Source organism: Mustela nigripes, chromosome 12 (assembly GCF_022355385.1).
Source record: "Mustela nigripes isolate SB6536 chromosome 12, MUSNIG.SB6536, whole genome shotgun sequence".
Classification (NCBI taxonomy): domain Eukaryota; kingdom Metazoa; phylum Chordata; class Mammalia; order Carnivora; family Mustelidae; genus Mustela; species Mustela nigripes.
Genome location: NC_081568.1, coordinates 15444706 through 15465280, shown reverse-complemented (window position 1 = coordinate 15465280; position 20575 = coordinate 15444706). Strand labels below are relative to the sequence as shown.

General features: G+C 34.0%; 1 protein-coding gene across 6 annotated transcripts in view; it reads left to right on the top strand.

Annotated features, from left to right (window-relative positions):
* CDH18 (cadherin 18) overlaps window positions 1-20575 on the top strand; it is a 982055-nt gene that overhangs the window by 644727 nt on the left and 316753 nt on the right. For all 6 annotated transcript variants that reach the window (XM_059416934.1, XM_059416937.1, XM_059416936.1 and 3 more), the window contains one exon: window positions 5907-6391. In XM_059416934.1, the coding sequence (XP_059272917.1) occupies window positions 6164-6391 (228 nt within the window). In that variant the 5' untranslated portion in view covers window positions 5907-6163. The remainder of the gene's footprint in view (window positions 1-5906; window positions 6392-20575) is intronic.

The following is a 20575-nucleotide window of genomic DNA, read 5'->3' as shown; positions in this document are numbered from 1 at the left end:
AGAGAAAAACAACTGTTTTCTCACAGTAAAATAGTGAAGGACAAGATGGTAAAACAAAACTCAGAAGTCAATATCATTAGAAATTGAACAAGAACTAGATTTAGAAAAAGAGAATGATACCAATATTCTTGATCATTTAATCCAAAAGTGATGGAAACCACAGCTCCAGCATCAGACATGTGCTTGAGAATGCATCTTGGCCAGAAGTGGGAGTTATGCTTGTAACCACAAGATTTTAGAACATCCTGAAGGTAATGCAAACACACGCACATGGCTATATAGATAAGTATTAAATAGTTATTTATTAAACTTAAAATGGCTCTTGTTCAGTATTTGTAACTTTCATCTGTATAAGTATGCCAGAATTCAACATAAAATGAATTCCCTTATATTTAAATCTGCCTGACAGTATGACGGCTTGAAATAATTCATCATGGAAAAGTTAAGTTGCTTTAGCTTCAAGATGACACAAAGAACAGCTTTCTCATCTGGTGAATATACAGGTTTGACAGTTGGGAAGCCCCGCTTAGGTGTATTGAACATCATGTTCCCAGTGACTCAGACTTCTCCACACAGGATGTTTTTCATATATCTCACACTGAAAGTAATTCCAAATAATGTGGACTTTCCATTATGCTTTATCTTCCTGACATTTTATGTTTAAGCTAGACTTGCTCTGTGCAAAGTCAGATAAATTTCTACTAAGTAACGTATAATTCTAGAGTTTAGAACTTGGTGGGAATTATAGGATTTTTTGAATATGTGGAATTTCACATGTCACCTATGGAGTCTACAGAGTTGTTTTTTTTTTTTTTTTTTTTTTTTAACAAGACTTTTTTTTCAAAATAATAAAGCAGGCAGCACTTTCTTTAAAAGAAAGAAAGAAAGAAAAAAAAAACAAAAAAACAAAAGACATTCCCTAGACCTCTGTAGAGTTCAAAGTTTAAAAGTTAAGAACCAATTGGTAAAAAAAAAAAAAAAAAAAATCAATCCAGTGAAATGCACATGTTATGAGCAGTAATGTTTCAGATAGATGTGAGAATCCATTTCTCTAAGAAGATAAGAATATTGTTTCCTCGGAGCCCTCAGAAGGAATGCCTGCACTGAATATCTAAATGCTTATTTAATCTTGGGTCGTGGGAGTAACTCAGTTTAAGGAAAATAATTTATAAATAATACTCAGTTATTAAATCATAAATTCAAATAATCAGGTTGCTGCACATGCTCAAAGATAATTCATGAGAATCTTTATTCATAAATGAAAAATGTGAAGCTCAGAGAAAAAAATTGCTTATAAAAATGTGATAGTGTTCTGCAAGAAGAACATTTGAGGTCCTTTGACTCGTAGTACAGTGTTACTAATGCTACTATGGCTGAAGGAGCGAGTAGCTGGAAGCAATGTTTCACCACTGAAACAATATAGCTAGAATGACTCTTAGTTCATGCAACTGCCACTAGATTTGCCCACAAGGCTGCTGGAATCAGGTCTACTATATCTTGACCTTGAGAACCTCACCACCATTGTGAAAAATTTCTCAATGGTCTACATTCACCCATCATTTGTTTCAGGGTGCTGGAAAATATAATTAACATCCATATGTCATTGGTATATATTCTAACTAAAAGGCTATAAGAAGAAAGTGTCAGATCCCTAAGAGTTCAGAGGTGAAAGGGCTCTGAGAGTTCATATAGTGGATTGTTCCATGAAAGTAGGGAAGGTATTTGAATGCTGCTTAATCAGAAAATGGCAGATGTCTGCAACGTTTCTACTGGGTTAGTCTCAATATTTTATTTTATTTTATTTTATTTTATTTTATTTTATTTATTTTATTTTAAAGATTTTATTTATTTATTTGACAGACAGAGACCACAAGTAGGCAGAGAAGCAGGCAGAGAGAGAGAGGAGGAAGCAGGCTCCCTGCTGAGCAGAGAGCCCAAAATGGGGCTCGATCCCAGGACTCTGGGATCATGACCTGAGCTGAAGGCAGAGGCTTTAACCCACTGAGCCACCCAGGCGCCCCTCAATATTTTATTGTAATTTGTATTTTAATTCTTTATAACGTATGCAAGGATCAATTTCTTAAAATAGAGCATATTTTTATATTTGGAGTTCTCTCTCCTCATCGTAAATGAATTTACTTACATAAGTACAGTAGTAATATTTACATTTGTTCTTTCATTCCACAGAGCCTTATTTATCATTTTATAATTATCATAGTAGAGATTCTAAAGATAAATTTGCAGATTAAAATGCATTTATATATTTTTGGAATGCCAGACAAGATCAATATTATAAAGAACACGTTCATCGTATATATCTGTAATGCACTACAAAAACTACTTTCTTCACCTTCACTCATGAATTATGCTTTGTTAAACAACTTAGCATAAAGGGCAAAGATGTTAATTTCATTTAAAAATCACACCAAATGGTGTGAAAGTATTAAGATAGCACCTTTTATATATTCATCAACTTGACTTCTAAGAAGAACAACTAAAGTTTCTTTTTTGAAATCTATGACTTGAAAATTGTCTCTTGATACATAAAAATATATAAAATTATCCAAATAATTTATTAGACTAAAAAATATTAAAGTCAATTATTTAAGCCACAAATTTTGGTAGATGAGAAAATTGAGATTCAAAGAAATTAGATGATTCACATGTTTGTACTGCAAGTGCATTGTTGGGGGGAAAAAAAGGAAAGAAAACTTGCTTTTTTTCTGACTTTCCAGTGCTGTCATCATGTTGGAGCTACAATGGTATTTTTTAAAAATGTTAGATTGACTTCTTTAATTTAGTCATATGCATTTAAGTTTCTTCCATGTCTTTTCATGATTTGATAGCTCATTCCTTTGTGAGGCTGAATAATATTCCATTGTCTGGCATTCCACAGTTTATCCAGTCACCTACTGAAGGAATTCCTGGTCACTTTTGGCAATTATGAACAAAGATGCTATTAGTATTTGCATGCAGGTTTTTGTGTGGACATAAGTTTTCAGCTCTTTTGGGTAAATAGCAAGAAGCACAATTGCTGGTTGTATGATAAGAGTATGTTTAGTTTTATAAGAAACTGCCAAATTGACTTTTATAGTATCGCTATTTTGCATTCCACCACTCATAAATGAGAATCCCTGTTGCTTTTCATCCTCATAAGTATTTGGTATTGTCAGTGTTTCAGACTTTTACCATTTCTAATAGATGTGTAGTGGTATCTAATCATTATTTTAATTTGCATTTCCTTGATGGTATATGTGATTATCTTTTCATATGCTTATTTCCTATCTGTTTATCTTCTATGGAGAGATGTCTGTTAAGGTCTTTGGCCAATTTAAAAAAAAAGGAAAAATAAATTAAAAATAGATTTTTGGGTCAACTTGAATTTCAGTCAGTGAAATATTTATCTTTTGCTTCCGTAAAAAATTGCAAACTTCAAGTTGTATTTACCAGATAATTAAAATTAAATCCTAGTTCTAGCCCAATATGATTCTTGCACAACTGGTAAAAAAGTATAACCACTAACCCTAATGATAGGGAGAAATACTGATAGAGAAAACCACCATATTCTAAGTCTCAATTGAGATATATTTTTTTAAGATTTTATTTATTTATTTGACAGAGAGAGATACAGCGAGAGGGGAACACAAGCAGGGGAAGCAGGAGAGGGAGAAGCAGGCTTCCTGCTGAGCAGGGAGCCTGATGTGGGGCTCAATCCCAGGACCTGGGGATCATGAGCCGAAAGCAGACACTTTAACAACAAAACCACCCAGGCGCCCTCCATCTGAGATTTTTTTTTAAATTCCTGACTCTATATAAATATTTATCTCAGTGTGAAAGAATTATCCTGTGGTTACTTATGTATATTCCGTTTGTTAAATCCTTTTATCATCATGTTATTCACCTTGTAATTCATTCAGATCTACATTTCAGTTTGTGTTGGTGTACAGGGGTGAATTTCGTGAAATGAGAAAGTGATTCATCTAATATTTTTACTAGCTAGAACAGCTATAATCTTGAATACAATTTTTTTTTTCTAAATAAGTATTAAAAGCCACATAGAGGGGTGCCTGGTTGTCTCAGTCAGTTTAAGCATCTACTTTCTGCTCAGATCATGATCTTAGTCAGGGTCCTGGGGTCAAGCCCCTCATCAGACTCCCTGCTCAGAGGGGAGCCTCTTCTCCCTCTCTCTCTGCCTCCACTCCCTAATTTGTGCTCTGTCTTTCTCTCTGTAAAATAAATAAAATCTTTTTTTTTTTTTTTTAAATCTTATTTATTTTTTTGACAGACAGAGATCACAAGTAGGCAGAGAGGCAGGCAGAGAGAGAGGGGGAAGCAGGCTCCGAGCAGAGAGCCTGATGCGGGGCTTGATCCCAGGACCCTGAGATCATGACCTGAGCTGAAGGCAGAGGCTTTAACCCACTGAGCCACCCAGGTGCCCCTAAAATAAATAAAATCTTTAAAAAATAAAGAAATCACACATATAAAAAATACAGCAATATTTGCTACACAGTTTCATGTTTTTATAAGCTAACAATTTTAGGGTCAACCTTTTTTTTCTCTTCTCCTGTTTCTTCTCTTCCGGAAATGTTTCTAAAGTTTTGCTTTATTGTCAATTATACTAAAATCTAAGTCCAATTCCTCAATATTTCTTATTTAAAAATCAGAGCATCTCCTCCTGCTCTTTGTGCCACCATTCTTTAGTTCCTTTTACTTTTCTTTACATAGCTGTTACAATTACTTGAATGTCATCCCCAATCTTGAAATCTGTTTTGCCTGTATGTGAAGACCACACCTCACAGGCCTCTCAAAGTCCACTCAAGCTATAATTCAGCCTATTGATGCTCTCTCACTCATATTAGCTGTGCCAATCGGATCCCCATATACGGAGTTATTTTAAATTGCATACATTTCTTTTCAGTCATCTTTTCTGCTGTGTTTTATTTTCTTCTATTGTATGTACTAAGAATAATTCAAGTACCTGCTTCCTTGATCTGTGACAATTTTTCAATGCTAAAGAATTTTGAGTATTTTGTTGATGTACAGTGAGTCACATGTAGTATGTAATCCAAGCGTAGCATGTGTTGTGAATTTGTATCACATTTAACAAAAAACAAAACAAAACAAAATAAACACAAAAGCAAACAAAATTTACAGTTACTATGGAGTGCCTAATAGGTCACATATTGTCAGAGATCATATTACACATGTTCAAATACTCATGGTCAGTTTTTGAGCATATGTTTCTGCATTCCCGAGAGCTACATTTCTATTATTTCAAAAGATTTTATATACACACGTATATAAATACACAATATGCATATATATGTATATATGAACAAATATCCAAATACATAAATTGTTTTGAAATACAAATATAGGGGCGCCTGGGTGGCTCAATGGGTTAAAGCCTCTGCCTATGGCTCAGGTCATGATCCCAGGGTCCTGGGATTGAGCCCCTCATCGGGCTCCCTGCTCAGCAGGGACCCTGCTTCCCTTCCCCTCTCTCTGTCTGCCTCTCTGCCTACTTGTGATCTCTGTCAAATAAATAAATGAAATCTTTAAAAATATACAAATATATACATATATATGTATATATTTATATAGATATAAATAGTAATTTATATATAGTATATTTATATAGATATAAATAGTAACACATATATATATATTTATATAAATTTGTTTTTAAATATTGAAAACAGCACAGATAAGGAGGTCCTTATAAAAATGTTTGCAGTATGTAGGCTTATGCATGACTATGTGTATACATGTTTTCATGTATTTCCAAAAGAATTTGTATAGATTCTTATCAGCCTCATACTATAAAATATTATTATTTGCATTCCGAGTGAATACTTAAAGTGACCATGTTTTTTAATATATATAATTTTCTCTCTTTCCATTAGGTAGAAAATGATTGTCCGTGTTCACTTACTGTGAAGATTTGAAATCAGACGACTACAGCTTTGATTCTCCCAAGCGTTTCAGGATGTAAATGTAGTCTGACCTTTCCCTGATGGGCGGTTAAATCATGGACACGCTAAACAATTTACTTTGGACTGTCCTTTCAAAAGATGCTCTGGCTTCTCTCTTGAATGCGCACTAAGCATTTGTAACTGACAAGGAAAAGAAAGGAGACTGTGAACAGGAAAGCTATCTTACAATGAAAATTACGAGCACATCTTGCATCTGTCCAGTCCTAGTGTGTCTCTGTTTTGTGCAGAGGTGTTATGGAACTGCTCACCACAGCTCCATCAAGGTGACCAGAAACCAGACCAAACATATTGAAGGTGAAACCGAAGTCCACCACCGTCCCAAAAGGGGATGGGTTTGGAATCAGTTCTTTGTTTTAGAAGAACATATGGGACCAGATCCTCAGTATGTTGGAAAAGTAAGTTTTTCTTATTCTTTTTCCTATTCTGAGAAATTATGGGATAAGACGAGAGTGGCGTTGGGATGGTTTTGGAAAAGACATGGAAAGTAGAATGAAATATACTACAGAATACTATTTCTTATGCTAAATGGTTTAAAATAATGACTGTTAAAAAAAAAAAAGAGAACTTTAGCAGTCATGTCACCTCTCCCTAAACATTAGTTCATCCATGCTGGACTGGATCTTCACTGGTATATTACTCTCTGCATTCTTTTGTATAAAATGGAAATATTTAATTGAACACACAATTGGGCAATTTTGCCTCTATTACCATGAAGGTATATTGGAATTCACAAAGTCATTTATTGGCACATTGATATTTACAGTTTTTAATCTATTGCTAATGCACACGAAGCAAAAAGAACAGGCTTTTTCATGACATCTTATTTATTTTTATTAATTGTTACAGAAATTGTATTTGAATTTAAGTCCTCTTTTAAAAGCACATGGGTATTTTTTTCCATTCCCCAAATTAATTTCCACTCAAATGCTGATATATTTTAAATACACATTCAATATACACAGCAGGTACAGATTTTCTTAACATTCCAAACGAATGGAGTTGATAAAATAATCAGTAACTTCAAACCACCTTCCTTTTCTCTTGAAAATACAAGACAATTTAATCGCTTATCAAACCCATTAGGAAATTGTGCACTCAGTAATAGGGGACAGCTTAACCATGTGTCATGTAGGCTCCAGGGTAAAGAATAGCACGGGAGGTAGAGAGACCTTCTGATGAATTATGGATCGTGGGAGACAACCACTTAGATTAGTTCAGTACCTCTGGGAGGAACAGTAAGCATGGCAGTAGAATCTCCATGACTGCAGGCTCAGTGAATTTCATCTCCCTGCTTGACTATTTATTTTCACTTTAGTACTGTTAGTACTTAAAAAAAAAAAAAAAAAAGTTCTCCATCCAAGCCATGGTGCTTCCCTCACGTGTAGGCAGTTCAGGATCACGAGCCATCTGCTTTACCCCTCATCCAACAGGGAGGCACTGGGTTGCAGCTGTATTTTCCATAGCCAGCAGGAGCTGCAGAGTCAGAATGTGGCACATAAAAAAAGATCTGAAACCATTCAATCATTTTCTTATATGCATATTAAAATGAGACAAAGCAACTCATTTCATCATTTTCTTTTTTTTTTCCCTGCAAAGTATTCCGCAAAATAAATGAAAACAAATGTGCTGAAATAAAAATGTAATATATGGAATTACTTGAAAGTTTTTTGCTTGTGAACTTCAAAATACTTTTCAGTAATAATTTATTATCCTTGGAAAGGAGAAAAATAAGAAACAAAGTATTTCCTCCCTTTAGGGGTATACCAAAAGGAAAACATATTTTATTATTATATATATTCTGTTATGTATATTTCTTGTCAGTTCAATCTAAGTGAAAAAAATTTGCTTGAAAGGGACAGATTAGACAACCTTCATTTCCTTTTGTGTCATCTCATTTGGTAAATGATGAAGGTAGGTCGATTTTAAACATTCTTTCTGGGCTGGAGTGCTGATGAACATAGGGTTGAAAGCTTGTTACCCACCATGGGGGAGTGGAGGTCTATGAAGCTATTCATGTTTGTGAAGGTTCTGAAGAAACTGGTATCTGCTCTATTGTTTATAGTAACAGTAGACAAATATAATGGTCATACCCAAGGATGTGGTTCTCTTACTCACTATCTGACCTAATCCACTCACTTGGTCTTTCTCCTCTACTCTAATCATCCTTTATGAGAAATTCTAACTTGATTATATAGATTCTTTGCATTCCCCTCTTACTATATACATACATAAAAATATCACAGATTTTTAAAAGACTGTAAAACTCAATCCATATTAGGATATAGTTTTATATAAGCTATCACAACGAAAATTTATGCCGTCCACCAACACCTATCATTGGAGTAGACTCATTGCCTTCATGAGATACCAGTGATTAGTAAGTGAAAAGCTTCTCTGCTAATTATCTGTATTATATTGGGAAGTTTCTTTAATTCTCTGTATTTCTGTGTCCTTAATGGTAAAACTGGGAAATATTGTTTGGTATTTCTGATACTAATTCAACTATAAAGGTTAGTTTATGGCTTAGATCATGGGTCAGATAAATTATAGTTTGTGTGCCAAATTCAGCCCGTGCACATTTTTGGTACTGCCTACATACTAAAGAAGTTTTGGGTTGTTTGTTCTCATTTTCAAATTCTTGATTTTTTAAAAAATAATTTTTGTGACATATGGAAATTATATGAAATTCAAATTTGTTTCCATGACTAATGCGTTTTTTATAATACAGCCGCAGTTATGCATATATGTATTGTATATGGCTATTTCCAAGCTACATTGGTAGGATGAAGAGGCGGCCAGAGAAAGCAAGGCACTCAAAGTCTAAAATATTTACCAATGGCATTTGCAGGAAATGTTTGTGAGCTCCTAGTTAAAATGCCTGCCTCACCTAGTACACTGTGGATTCTTTAGAAGCAAGTCCTGGGACTACTTCGTCTTAACACTTACACTATCTATCTCAGTGCCTGTTGTAATGATCAAACGCTAATCAAGAAAAGTGCTCCCTGAGCTATAAACTTTTGTAGCCATGTTAATGGTTGGGATAATTATTTGAAATTACTGAAACCAAATCTCACTAATAATTGCTTTTATGATGTAGAGAATTTTTGAAAATTTTGAAATTTTCAAATGGAGAGATTTTTGACTTCACCATTTTCACTGGGGTACAATTGCCTCACAGATATTTTAATGAATGTTTATTAACTGTGGTGTTTTAATTTTTATTGTTGTTTCATTCCTATTTCATGCAATTATGTAATGAGTGCTCTTCTACACATATTTAACATATATTATGTCTGTGGTAGAAATTTCCAAAAGTGAGATTCTGATTCAGATAAATAAATCTTTAATTTTGGTAGTATTACTAGATCCCCCTCCATAGGTAATGTAGTATTTTGCACTTCTCTCCCTGATGTAAAAGTGACTATTTTTCGACAGCAATGCCAATAGTGGGATTGTAAAACTTAGAATTTTGCAAATATAATAGGTAAAAATAACATCTTTGTGTATTTTTAGTGTATATTTCTCCTATAATGAGTGAAATTCATATTTGAGAGATACAAATTTTTTTTACTAACTGTCCATGTCCTTTGATATTAAATTCTTTTTTTAGACTCTTTAACTTATCAATAATAATAATTCTTTATATAGTAAATATAATAATATCTTGCCAATAATATAAGTTATGAATAGTTTTTTCACAGTTGATATTTGTCTTTGGACTTCGTTTATAATTTCTGCTTTATAAAGATTTATTATTTTAACATAGGAACTCCTATTATTTTTTTGTTCTTTGTTTTTTTTTTTGTCCCAATGTTTTCTTTTTTGACATATAACTGACATACAGTGTTATATTCGTTTCAGTTGTAGAGTGTAATGATTCAGTGGTTCTCCACATTACTCAGTGCTCATCATGACAAGAGAACTGTCTCTACCCTTTATTTGACATATCCCCTCACCCACCTCTCCTCTGGTGACTACCAGTCTGTTCTTTGTATTTAATTGTTCCTTGATCTCTTTTTTGTTTAAATTCCATATACGAGTGAAATCGTTTGGTTATTTGTCTTTCTCTGCTTTATTTATTTCACTTACATTGTATCGTCTACGTCCACCCAAGTTGTTGTGGATGGCAAGAGCTCATTCTTTTTTATGACTGAATCATATTCCTTCGTGTGTGTGTGTGTGTGTGTGTATGTACACACACACACACACACACACTGCATCTTTCTTACCCATTTATCCATCAACCACTTGAAATGTTTCCATATCCTTGTTATTGTAAAGGATGCTGACTAAACATAAGGGTGCACATATCTCTTTGAATTAGTGTTTTGTTTCCTTTGGGTAATACCCACTAGTGCAATTGCTGGATCATATGATAATTCTATTTTTAATTTTTTTAGGAAACTCCATACTCTTTTCTACAGTGACAGCATCAGTTTACACCTCCACCAATAGGGCAAGAGGGTTCCCTTTTCTTCAAATCCTTGCCAAGGCTTGCCATTATTTTTCTTCTGGATTCCTGCCACTCTGACAGAGTTAAGGCAATATTTCATTTCATCTGTCAGAATGGCTAGGATCCGAACAAGAAAGTCCTAGCATTCTTTGACCAAACCATATATTTTTAAAAGATTTTATTTATTTATTAATTTGAGATAGTGAGTGACAGAGCATGGGGGGGATGGGCAGATGGAGGGAGAGAAGCAGACTCCCCACTGAGCAAGAAGCCCAGCATGAGGCTCCATCCTAGAATGTCCAGATCATGATGGGAGCCAAGGGCAGACACTCAACTCACTGAGCCACCCAGGCTCTCCTTGACTGAACCATATTTGTATTTGACTTGGAATCTTTGGAAATGTGAGGCCATTGGTGTTCAGAATTAGTGACAATAGATAAAAATAACATGCTTCAGGCCTTAACATATATAGTTTATCTCATATATTAGGATATATTGCTTATCAAATAAAAAATGGTGTGAAAGTGGGAATGCTTACGTTAGAGACCAGAAATTACAACTTAGAATACAGATGAATTTCTGTTTTTTAGCTACTTGCTATTGGCTGTTTTCCTTGTCTCATGTTTCCTAATAGATTGTACCCTAGATTGCAGGTTGTCATTGCAAAGTGTATTGACTCTAACTAGTTCATGTTGCAAATATGCAAACATATGTATTGGTAGAATTTACCTAAAAATATACATTGCAAATAATGCAAAAAATATACATTGAAAATAATCGACAACTGCTGGCAATAGGCTTCATATATTTCCAGTGGTAACTCCTTGTGAGAGCTATCTGCTTTGCTCCATAAATATGTATGATTTTCATTTGAATAATATCATAGAAGATTACTTCTTTAACTAGCCAGACAGTCTTACATAAAAAATAAAAAAAAGTGTTTTTCCAGGATATCTGTAAGGGGATATTTTTTACATTGCATTATTTGATAATTAAGGAGAGTGGAATAAAAATCATAAATAATAGGTAAGACACTAAAAAAAGGAGCTTCTACTTCACAGTGCATTTTAGGCAAAGATATTTAGTCTGTTCACAATTTTATGTTTAGGTGTAGGGCTCTGTTGACACTGAAGATATATTTGATAATAAAGGTTAATGAAAACTTAAAATTTTTCAGAACAGGCAAATGAATTATATTCTCCATCTTCACTTTCCTATATTTACAGTGTATCTTCTCCATTTGTAACTATTAGAAATTTTTCTAGATATAAACCACTTGTAGAAGCTATTGCTTACATCTATTAAGAGTTTAGTTACTAAAATGTTACCACTCCCCCCACAATTGCATCCTATCCTGAATAGATGAGTATAGTCTATACACAATTATTCTCAAATTGTTTTAGTAAAAACAAAAAATATAGAAGATAAGCAAGGAATTTTAGCAAAACAAAGGAGCTAAGAAATCATCTTGCCAAATTTTTCAAGTAATAGGAAGTAACAATGCTCAGAACAGTTAAGCCACCTCTTCTTGCTCATGGGATTAGTTATGGCTCTGCCAAAGAAGGAATTGTAAGGTATCTTATTCTTTAATGGGGATCAATTTCTAATAAACAGTGCATGAAATTCTTCTCTCATCATCACTATTACTGCCATTATTCTATATTATTTTCTTTCTGTAAAAGAGAACCTTCAAAACTCTTTTGTTTCTAATTAAATAGTGCATTAGTTTCTAATTAAATAAATGATTTTGAGGTTAAAAATAAATCATGGAGAAAGGATAGGGAAGGTTTAAGCTTTCAGAAAGGAATGTATGATATCTTTAATGTCATTATGAGCTCTGAATTAAAAATTAAGTGTGCAGGGGGCGCCTGGGTGGCTCAGTGGGTTAAGCCACTGCCTTCGGCTCAGGTCATGATCTCAGGGTCCTGGGATCGAGTCCCGCATCGGGCTCTCTGCTCAGCAGGGAGCCTGCTTCCCTCTCTCTCTCTCTGCCTGCCTCTCCGTCTACTTGTGATTTCTCTCTGTCAAATAAATAAATAAAATCTTAAAAAAAAAAAAAAAAAATTAAGTGTGCAGCAGGGAAAGGTCCCAATTGTCATCTAATATTGTCAAGATGATAATTTTATGAACATTTTATCATAAGTTCTTTGAAATGGAAAACTTCATGTATCAAAACATGGCATTTGAATTTTGTACAGATGACAATGTGATGACATGATGTCGTGTGAAATTATGACACATGGTTCTATATGGAAATGGAACTTTTCAAATAATCATCATGGAGATTTAACTATTTAGATCCAGTTCTATAAATTAGGTGCATAAAAGAGGATTTTGATTTGGTATGCATGTCATTTAATTTGTAGAGATTTAGAATCTTTTTTTGAACAAATCAGATTTCATTAAGGTTAATTACATTTTTAGAGAATATCTGGTATTTTTGTATTTAATATAACTTTAAAATGTTTAAGTTAATTAATGCGTTTCCTAATGCTACACTGACGGTTTTTTAAAGGTCATAATACATATGCCATGGCCATGACATTTATAGTTATTCACATTGTGAACTTTATATTACTCTATAAACATATCCATCTGGGTGTGTGTTTGTGTGTGAGTGTGTGTATCAGCGGTGCTAACCCAGAGATGATACTCATCCCTGGGAGATTTGGCAATGTCTAGAAAAATTTTTGCCAGGGGGAAATTGTCTGTTATAGTTGGCATCATCAGTAGGATTCATGGTGCTTAAAGGGCCCAGAAAATGTTTTAATGCATTTTCAAATCAGAATAAAATATAAAAATAAATATTATTCAGACTGTATTATATTAGTCTGTATATCAATATAACTATAAACAGATTTTATCATTTTAATTGAAAATGGGACCCAGAAGGAAAATGACCCATGGAAATTCTTATGTGACTCTGATTTTGGGTTCAGTGTACTTCTTTCTGAAATATAACTGTGTACCATTTCTTTTTAATTCATATACTTGATTTTTAAATTTTAATTCCAGTGCAATTAGCATACAGTGTCAGTTTCAAGTGTACAATATAATGATTCAACAATTCCACACCTCACTCAGTGCTCAGCATGACAAATGAACTCTTTAACCCTTATCATCTACTTTACCCAACCCGCCATCCACCTCCTTCACCAAGAAGAGGTCACTTAATTCTTTTGAGCATCATGGTTTTCGATTGCTTGAAAAATTTAGCAAGGTGATTTCTTACCTCCTTTATTTTACTGAAGTTCCTTGCTGATTTTCTATGTGTTTGATGCTCTTAATAAAGCAGTCATCAGTTTGTTCTCTCTAGTTAAGAGTCTGTTTCTTGCTTTGTCTCTCGCTCTCTTTATTTTCTTTAATCCTTTGTTTTATTTCTTAAATTCCACACATGAATGAAATCATGTATTGATCTTTCTCTGACTCATTTATTTCACTTAGCATAGTATTCTCTAGCTCCATCCGTGTCTTTGCAAAAGGCAATATTTCATTCTTTTTTATGGCTAAGTAATATTCCATTGTATGTATGTAGATAGATAGATTTATATATCACTTCTTTATCCATTCATCAATCAATGGACATGCGGGCTCCTTCTTTTATTTGGCTATTGTAAATAACACTGCTATAAACTCAGGATGTATGTATTCCTTCAAAATAGTGTTTTTGCATTCTTTGGGTAAATACTCAGTAGTGTGATTATAAGATCATAGGGTAGTTCTGTTTTTAACTTTGAGGCACCTTCATGTTGTTTTCCACAGTGGCTGCACCACTTTGCATTGGTACCAACAATACAAGAAGGTTCCTTTTTCTCCACATCCTTGCAAACACTTGTCATTTCTTATGTTTTTTATATTAGCCATTCTGATAGGTATAAGGTGATATCTTACAGTTTTGATTTGCATTTCTATGATGATGAGGATGTTGATCATTTTTTTCCTGTGGCTGTTGGCCATCTGTATTTTCTTCTTTGGAGAAATGTCTGTTCATGTCTTCTGCCAATTTTTAATTGGATTACTTGTTTTTAGGATGCTTAGTTGTGTAAGTTGTTTATATATTTTGGATACCAACCCTTTATTGGATATGTCATTTGCAAATATCTTCTCCCATTCAGTAGATTGCCTTTTAGTTTTGTTGATTGCTTTCTTTGGTGTGCAAAAGCTTTGTATTTTGATGTAGTCTAAATAGTTTATTTTTGCTCTTACATCCCTTGCCTGAAAAGACATATCAAGAAAAATTTTCTAATCCAGGGTAACTGGGTGCCTGAGTCAGCTAAGCATCTCATTCTTGATTTCAGCTCAGGTTATGATTTCAGGGTCATCAGATCAAGCCATGTTGGGCTCTGTACTGGACATGAAGCCTGCTTAAGATTCTCTCTTTCCCGGAGTTCCTGGGTGGCTCAGTAGGTTAAGCCTTTGCCTTCAGCTCAGGTCATGGTCTCTGGGTCCTGGGATAGAGCCCCTCATCAGGCTCTCTGCTCAGCAGGGAGCCTGCTTCCCCCTCTGTCTCTGCCTGCCTCTCTGCCTACTTGTGATTGCTCTCTCTCTCTGTCAAATAAATAAATACAATCTTAAGAAAAAAAAAAAATGCCTCTCTCCCCCTCACTCCCACCTTCCACTCACTCTCAAAAATAAATAAATAAATAAATAAAAATAAAAATGTTGCTCTGGCAAATTTCAGAGAAATTACTGATTACTGCCTGGGCTCTCGTCTAGGATATTTTGGTTAACTGATATGTTTTATAAAATTCAAAGTAAATATCTTTACAGTAATCCTAAACAATAAAGATAATTTAGGATATTTAAACCCTCTTTGCTTTCAACTTTTATATTTGTCAAATATCTTATACCTCATTAGAAAGCACTTTCCAAATTTTTCATGATTCAAATTATTTAAACATTAGATTTTCCTTGGATTTATTCAGATTTGCCAGTATCTATGTTTTCCATCACTTCTACCCTTCTTTCTTTTGGTTTGATTTTTTTTATTGCTTATATGCAATCATTTATTAAATTTCTATTTTGCGATTTTGCGTGTGAGTAGTAAAACCTTTTTTTTTTTTTTAACTGTATCATTTGTGTGTGTGTGTGTGTATGGGATTCTATGATGAGTTTTTCCATTATTGTATTATCAAATATATATTGTATGGTGAATTCTATTTTTGATGGAAAATCTGTTGTGATTTCATTTTTTAATATCCTCTTTTGCTTAGGTTGATTTCAGGATTATTACTGTTTTCTTTATGGCCTGTAGATACACTAAGTATCTAAGCTTTTATTATTTTCCTTTATCAGACATTTAATTTCTTTCAGTCTGTATATTAAGTAAATAAGGTTGCCATTACACAGTACTATAAACTGAGAGGTTTAAACAACAAGAAGTTATTGTCTCACCATCCTAGAGGCTAGAAGTCTGAAATCAAGATGTTGGCAGAGTTGATTCCTCTTGGGGTTTCCAAGGGAAGACTTTTTTGATGGCATTCTCCTTAGCTTGTAGATAGCTATCTTTATGTTCACATGGTATTCTTCATGTATCTGCATCTCTGTGTCCAAATTTCCCCTTTTCATAAGAACATCAGTCAGATTAGAGTCCACTTAACGACCTCACTTTTACTTAATTAGCTCTGTAAAGAGCTATTTCTAAAAAAAGGTTAGAGGAGGTTAGACCTTTAACCTTTGAATTTTGCTGGTACAAAATTCAACCAATAGCAGTGTAGAATCAGTACCTATATAATTATTGAGATTTTTATATTTAATTATAGAATGTCAGTATATGTTGTTTCTTTGCAATTTTTAATTTCCTCAGTTATTATTTCATTCTGAAATTTCTGTTTGATATAATTTCTGTCAAATTTATTTCTAGTATATAAATCCTCTAAGTTGAATGTTTAGTATGTTCTTTGACTTACACGTGAATATTAATTTGATTATATTTTAAAATTTCTAATTGTATTTGGTTCCATTTTTCCTCTTTATGTAATGGCCTATTCTTTCATTTTTATTTCTGTTTCTTCTCTTAGGATTTTAATTATTGCAAAACACTAATTAATAATCTTGTTCAAATTTTCTAATCTGTGTTTGTGCTTGATGAGTTTTCATAATTCTTTTGTTTAGTCACTATCTGTTATGAAGATATGATCCCAGTATGCCTTTTAAAATTTTACAATTCATTTGTCCTCAATAGTATACATAGTAGGAATAAGGATTTTGGTTGGCTTCCTCCAAAATATAGCTTGAGAAATATCAATGGAAAGCCACTTGTCTTTTTGTCTGCTGGCAACCAATTGGTTTTATTAATCTGAATGAATATTAATTTTTAATTTTTCCTGTAGCTTCTTGGCCATACATTCAATGGAAATAGCAAAAACACTAATACCAATAACATTAAAAAAATAAAAATTATACCTTTCACCTGAGCTGGAACTTGTGGTTTCAGCTTATTGCAGAACTCTTTTTTTTTTTTTTTAAAGATTTTATTTATTTATTTGACAGACAGTGGTCACAAGCAGGCAGAGAGGCAGGCAGAGATGAGGAAGCAGGCTCCCTGCTGAGCAGAGAGCCCGATGCGGGGCTCGATCCCAGGACACCGGGATCATGACCCGAGCCGAAGGCAGAGGCCTCAACCCACTGAGCCACCCAGGCTCCTCTTATCACAGAACTCTTATTAGAATCAAGAACTTCTACTAGGCCATTAAGTTCCTTGTACTTTCTGAAGCTGGTGGGTAGATAGTCTAATTTTCATTTCATATAGTTGTTTTTAAGTAGTCTTGCTTTTTTCAGATACCTTCATTCTGAAAGTGCTATACCTTCAGGAGCCTGAAAGTTATGATTTCTAATATTCAAGAGATGCAAAACCTAAATTTTTGGAACCTGAGGCTTTTGTCCAGTTTAATTTCTCCCAGAGAGATGAGGCTGGCTGCCAGTTGGAAAACATGTCCCTGGTATTAAGTTCTCTCTCCTTCCCTTTTCTCCTGGGAATTGTCTTTCATTGTTTTTAGCTCACTCATATAATTCTTCAGTGTTTAATTTCTATACATCACTTTGACCATTTATAGTAAGATACAAATCTTCTTTAGCTTTGTCTGGCATTTTATTGGTCATATCTTGCCTCTAGATTTTTTTAATACAGAAACAATATTTGGATTAGGTAATCTTCTTAGTATCTCTTCTGGATATAAATAATAGTATTAGTTTTACCATGCTTCAATATTTTCATGCAAAAGTAGATATTAATCTAAATGTTTCCAAAATATCAAAGAGTAGAAATATACATTCCGAAAACCTTATCTCACTTCTTAACTAATTAAAGTCTGATTTAGTTCAACATGTATTTTTCCTAAGGAAATGAATAATTTTTGACATAGGTATTAGATTATTCTCAAGATACCTTTTTCATTAGCTAATTGATTTTAATTCAATGAAATGATTTTGAACAATTGATTTTGAACACTGATTCAAGTTCAACTGATTTTGAACACTGCATTGCTCCGGATCTCACATAATAAAAGTATTTAATTTGAAAGTTGAGCCACAGGGTCTTCATCCAGGTTTTCATTTTTGTTTTGAAAATTCATAAAGAAGATACGATGCATTCATTTTAATAATTAGAATGAAATGTAATCAATTCCTTTCCTGTAGGATATTTATTTTTCCTATATATGATTTGTCACTGTATTCATAGAAATTAAAACTATATATGGTATGAAATCATTTTCTACACTAAAAAATACTACAAAGTATAAAGCAAAACTAAACTATACTAATTTAATCATAGCCTTTGGTTTGCATTGTTCAGAACTATACTTTGATTACTGGTGAGCCTGTTTTAATAAAAATTGAAGACTGCTTAGGATATATTCATTCATTCAAAATGTATTGAGTTCTTTCTTTGCCCTGGTCATTACCCTAGGTATTGTTTATATGATTACAAACAAAGGAGATATATTAGAAGGCATTGACATTAAACTGACTTTCACACAAAGACATATTTAATTAAGAACCATGATGAGGATTGTAGGAAAAAAATGTGCTCTCTGTAGTGTAAGACTTAGACTGATGATAACAGAACTCTCTGAGGAACGAATAGCCAGGCTGTTATCTAAAAGTGAATAGAAGCTATTTAGTCCACATTAGTGGTATGCTCATGACTCCTGGGAATGAAGACAAGTCCATGATGAAGGAATAACACATGTAAAGATCCTGGCATGGAAGGGACTCTTTGGATTTGAGGTTCAAAGAAAGACCCAAGTACCTATAATTCATATTTAGAGAAATAGGGAGACATTGTTGACTTTTGAGAAGAAAATTACATGGCATCATTGTTTTTATTATTAGGCAATAACTTTGCTCTATGAACAACTGAATTGCAGGGAAGAAGCTCAGGAAAATCAAAAGTAGTTTAATTTCCGTAAAGGAGCTAATATAGAAACTGAAAGAAATAGAGTGTAGTTTGCTTACTTACATTTCCATAACGACTCAAGGGATAATGGATTCATGGCCTGTATAATGCATTATGGACTCAGGAGAAGACTTGAGACATATATATATAAGTAACAGTGGTGGAAGTCACATCAGATAGGTAGCCTTGATTTTTCTACTATGTAATTGTTTAACCTTGGTAAGTCCAAATTTCCAAATGGAGTTTTATTATACACATGAATAAGGCAGATGAAGGAAATGATTCTATTCACTTCAAAATTCACTGCTTCAGCATGAGCTCAATGGCTTTAAGAAACCACAGTATGCCACACACTGTACTAGATGTGGAGGTTATACTAATGAAATACACAGTCCTGGTCATTAATGAAACTAATGAAGAGGAGGCAAATTCAAGGACAAATGATCACATCCCATCGCTAATGGTACAATAACGGTGTTAAGCACAAGGGTTGACAGTACAAGAGGAGATGTGACATACTTAAATAAATTCTCTTAAATTGACTTGAACTAGTATTTTGCTATTAATAGAAAACGAGACAGAGTCTATTGGTTCAGAGAGCTACAATGGAATTTTAGGAGCAATGTAACAAAGGTGCAGAAGTAACATTCAAAAATGTATAAGAACAGTAGCTGGAGCGCTGAGGGAATGTTGAGAAGACGGAGTGAGGTGAAGCTAGAGAGGATGATGGGTCCCAGATGACCTGACCCGGCAGGAGACGCAAAGGAGACTATCCAGAAGTGTTCATGAATGAATGGAAGGGTTTGCAAGTGGGAAGTGATATGAGACATTTAGAATGTTTGGAGGCAGAAAAGATGCTTTACCAATGTCCAAATCTAAACTTAAATTTGATAATAACAATTTCAGAAGAAGAAATCAACCAACCAGTGTGTTAGGATGTAGAATTGATCAGATATCATCTTGACGAAGGTGAGAAATGGAAGCAAAACCTTTTGAAGATGGTTGGCAAACTTAGCATATTGTGGTGGTAAAGAGTAAAGGAGGAAGATCCTGTCTGGTTGTGAAAGTGGTGCAGTTAGGTTTGAACTGGCTGTGTCCAGGGCGCTTTGCGGGCCCACAAGTACACAGGCACAGAGTCAATGGATGTTGGATAAATGCAGAAATGGGAGACACTGGAATTTAAGTGGTGGGAGGAATCATAGTAGATGAGGAAGGAGAATGTCTCAAGGAGGAGGAAGTGGACAATGAACTCTGATGCTTCAGTGAGGATAAAATAACACTGTATTATCTACTTAAAAATTGTGGTAGGGGTAGATTTCAAATCTTAACTGTTCTTACCACCACCACTACTACCACTGCTACTACTGAGGAGGGCAGGAGGAAACTTTTCATGGTGACTGGATTGTGGTGATGGTTTCACAGATGTATACTTATCTCCAGACTCATCAAGTTGTATATATTAAATATGTACATCTTTTTGTATGTGATTTATACCTCAAGGAAGTGGTTTTAAAAACATAACCATAGGGACACCTGGGTGGCTCAGTTGGTTAAGCATCTGACTCTTGATTTTGGCTTAGGCTTAGGTCCTGATCTCAGGGTCATGATCTCAGGGTCCTGGGATTGAGCCCCATACTCAATGGGAAGTCTGCTCAAAGATTCTCTCTCTCTTCCCCTCCTCTTGCTCTTACTCTCTCAGTAATAAATAAATCTTAAAACAAAACAAAA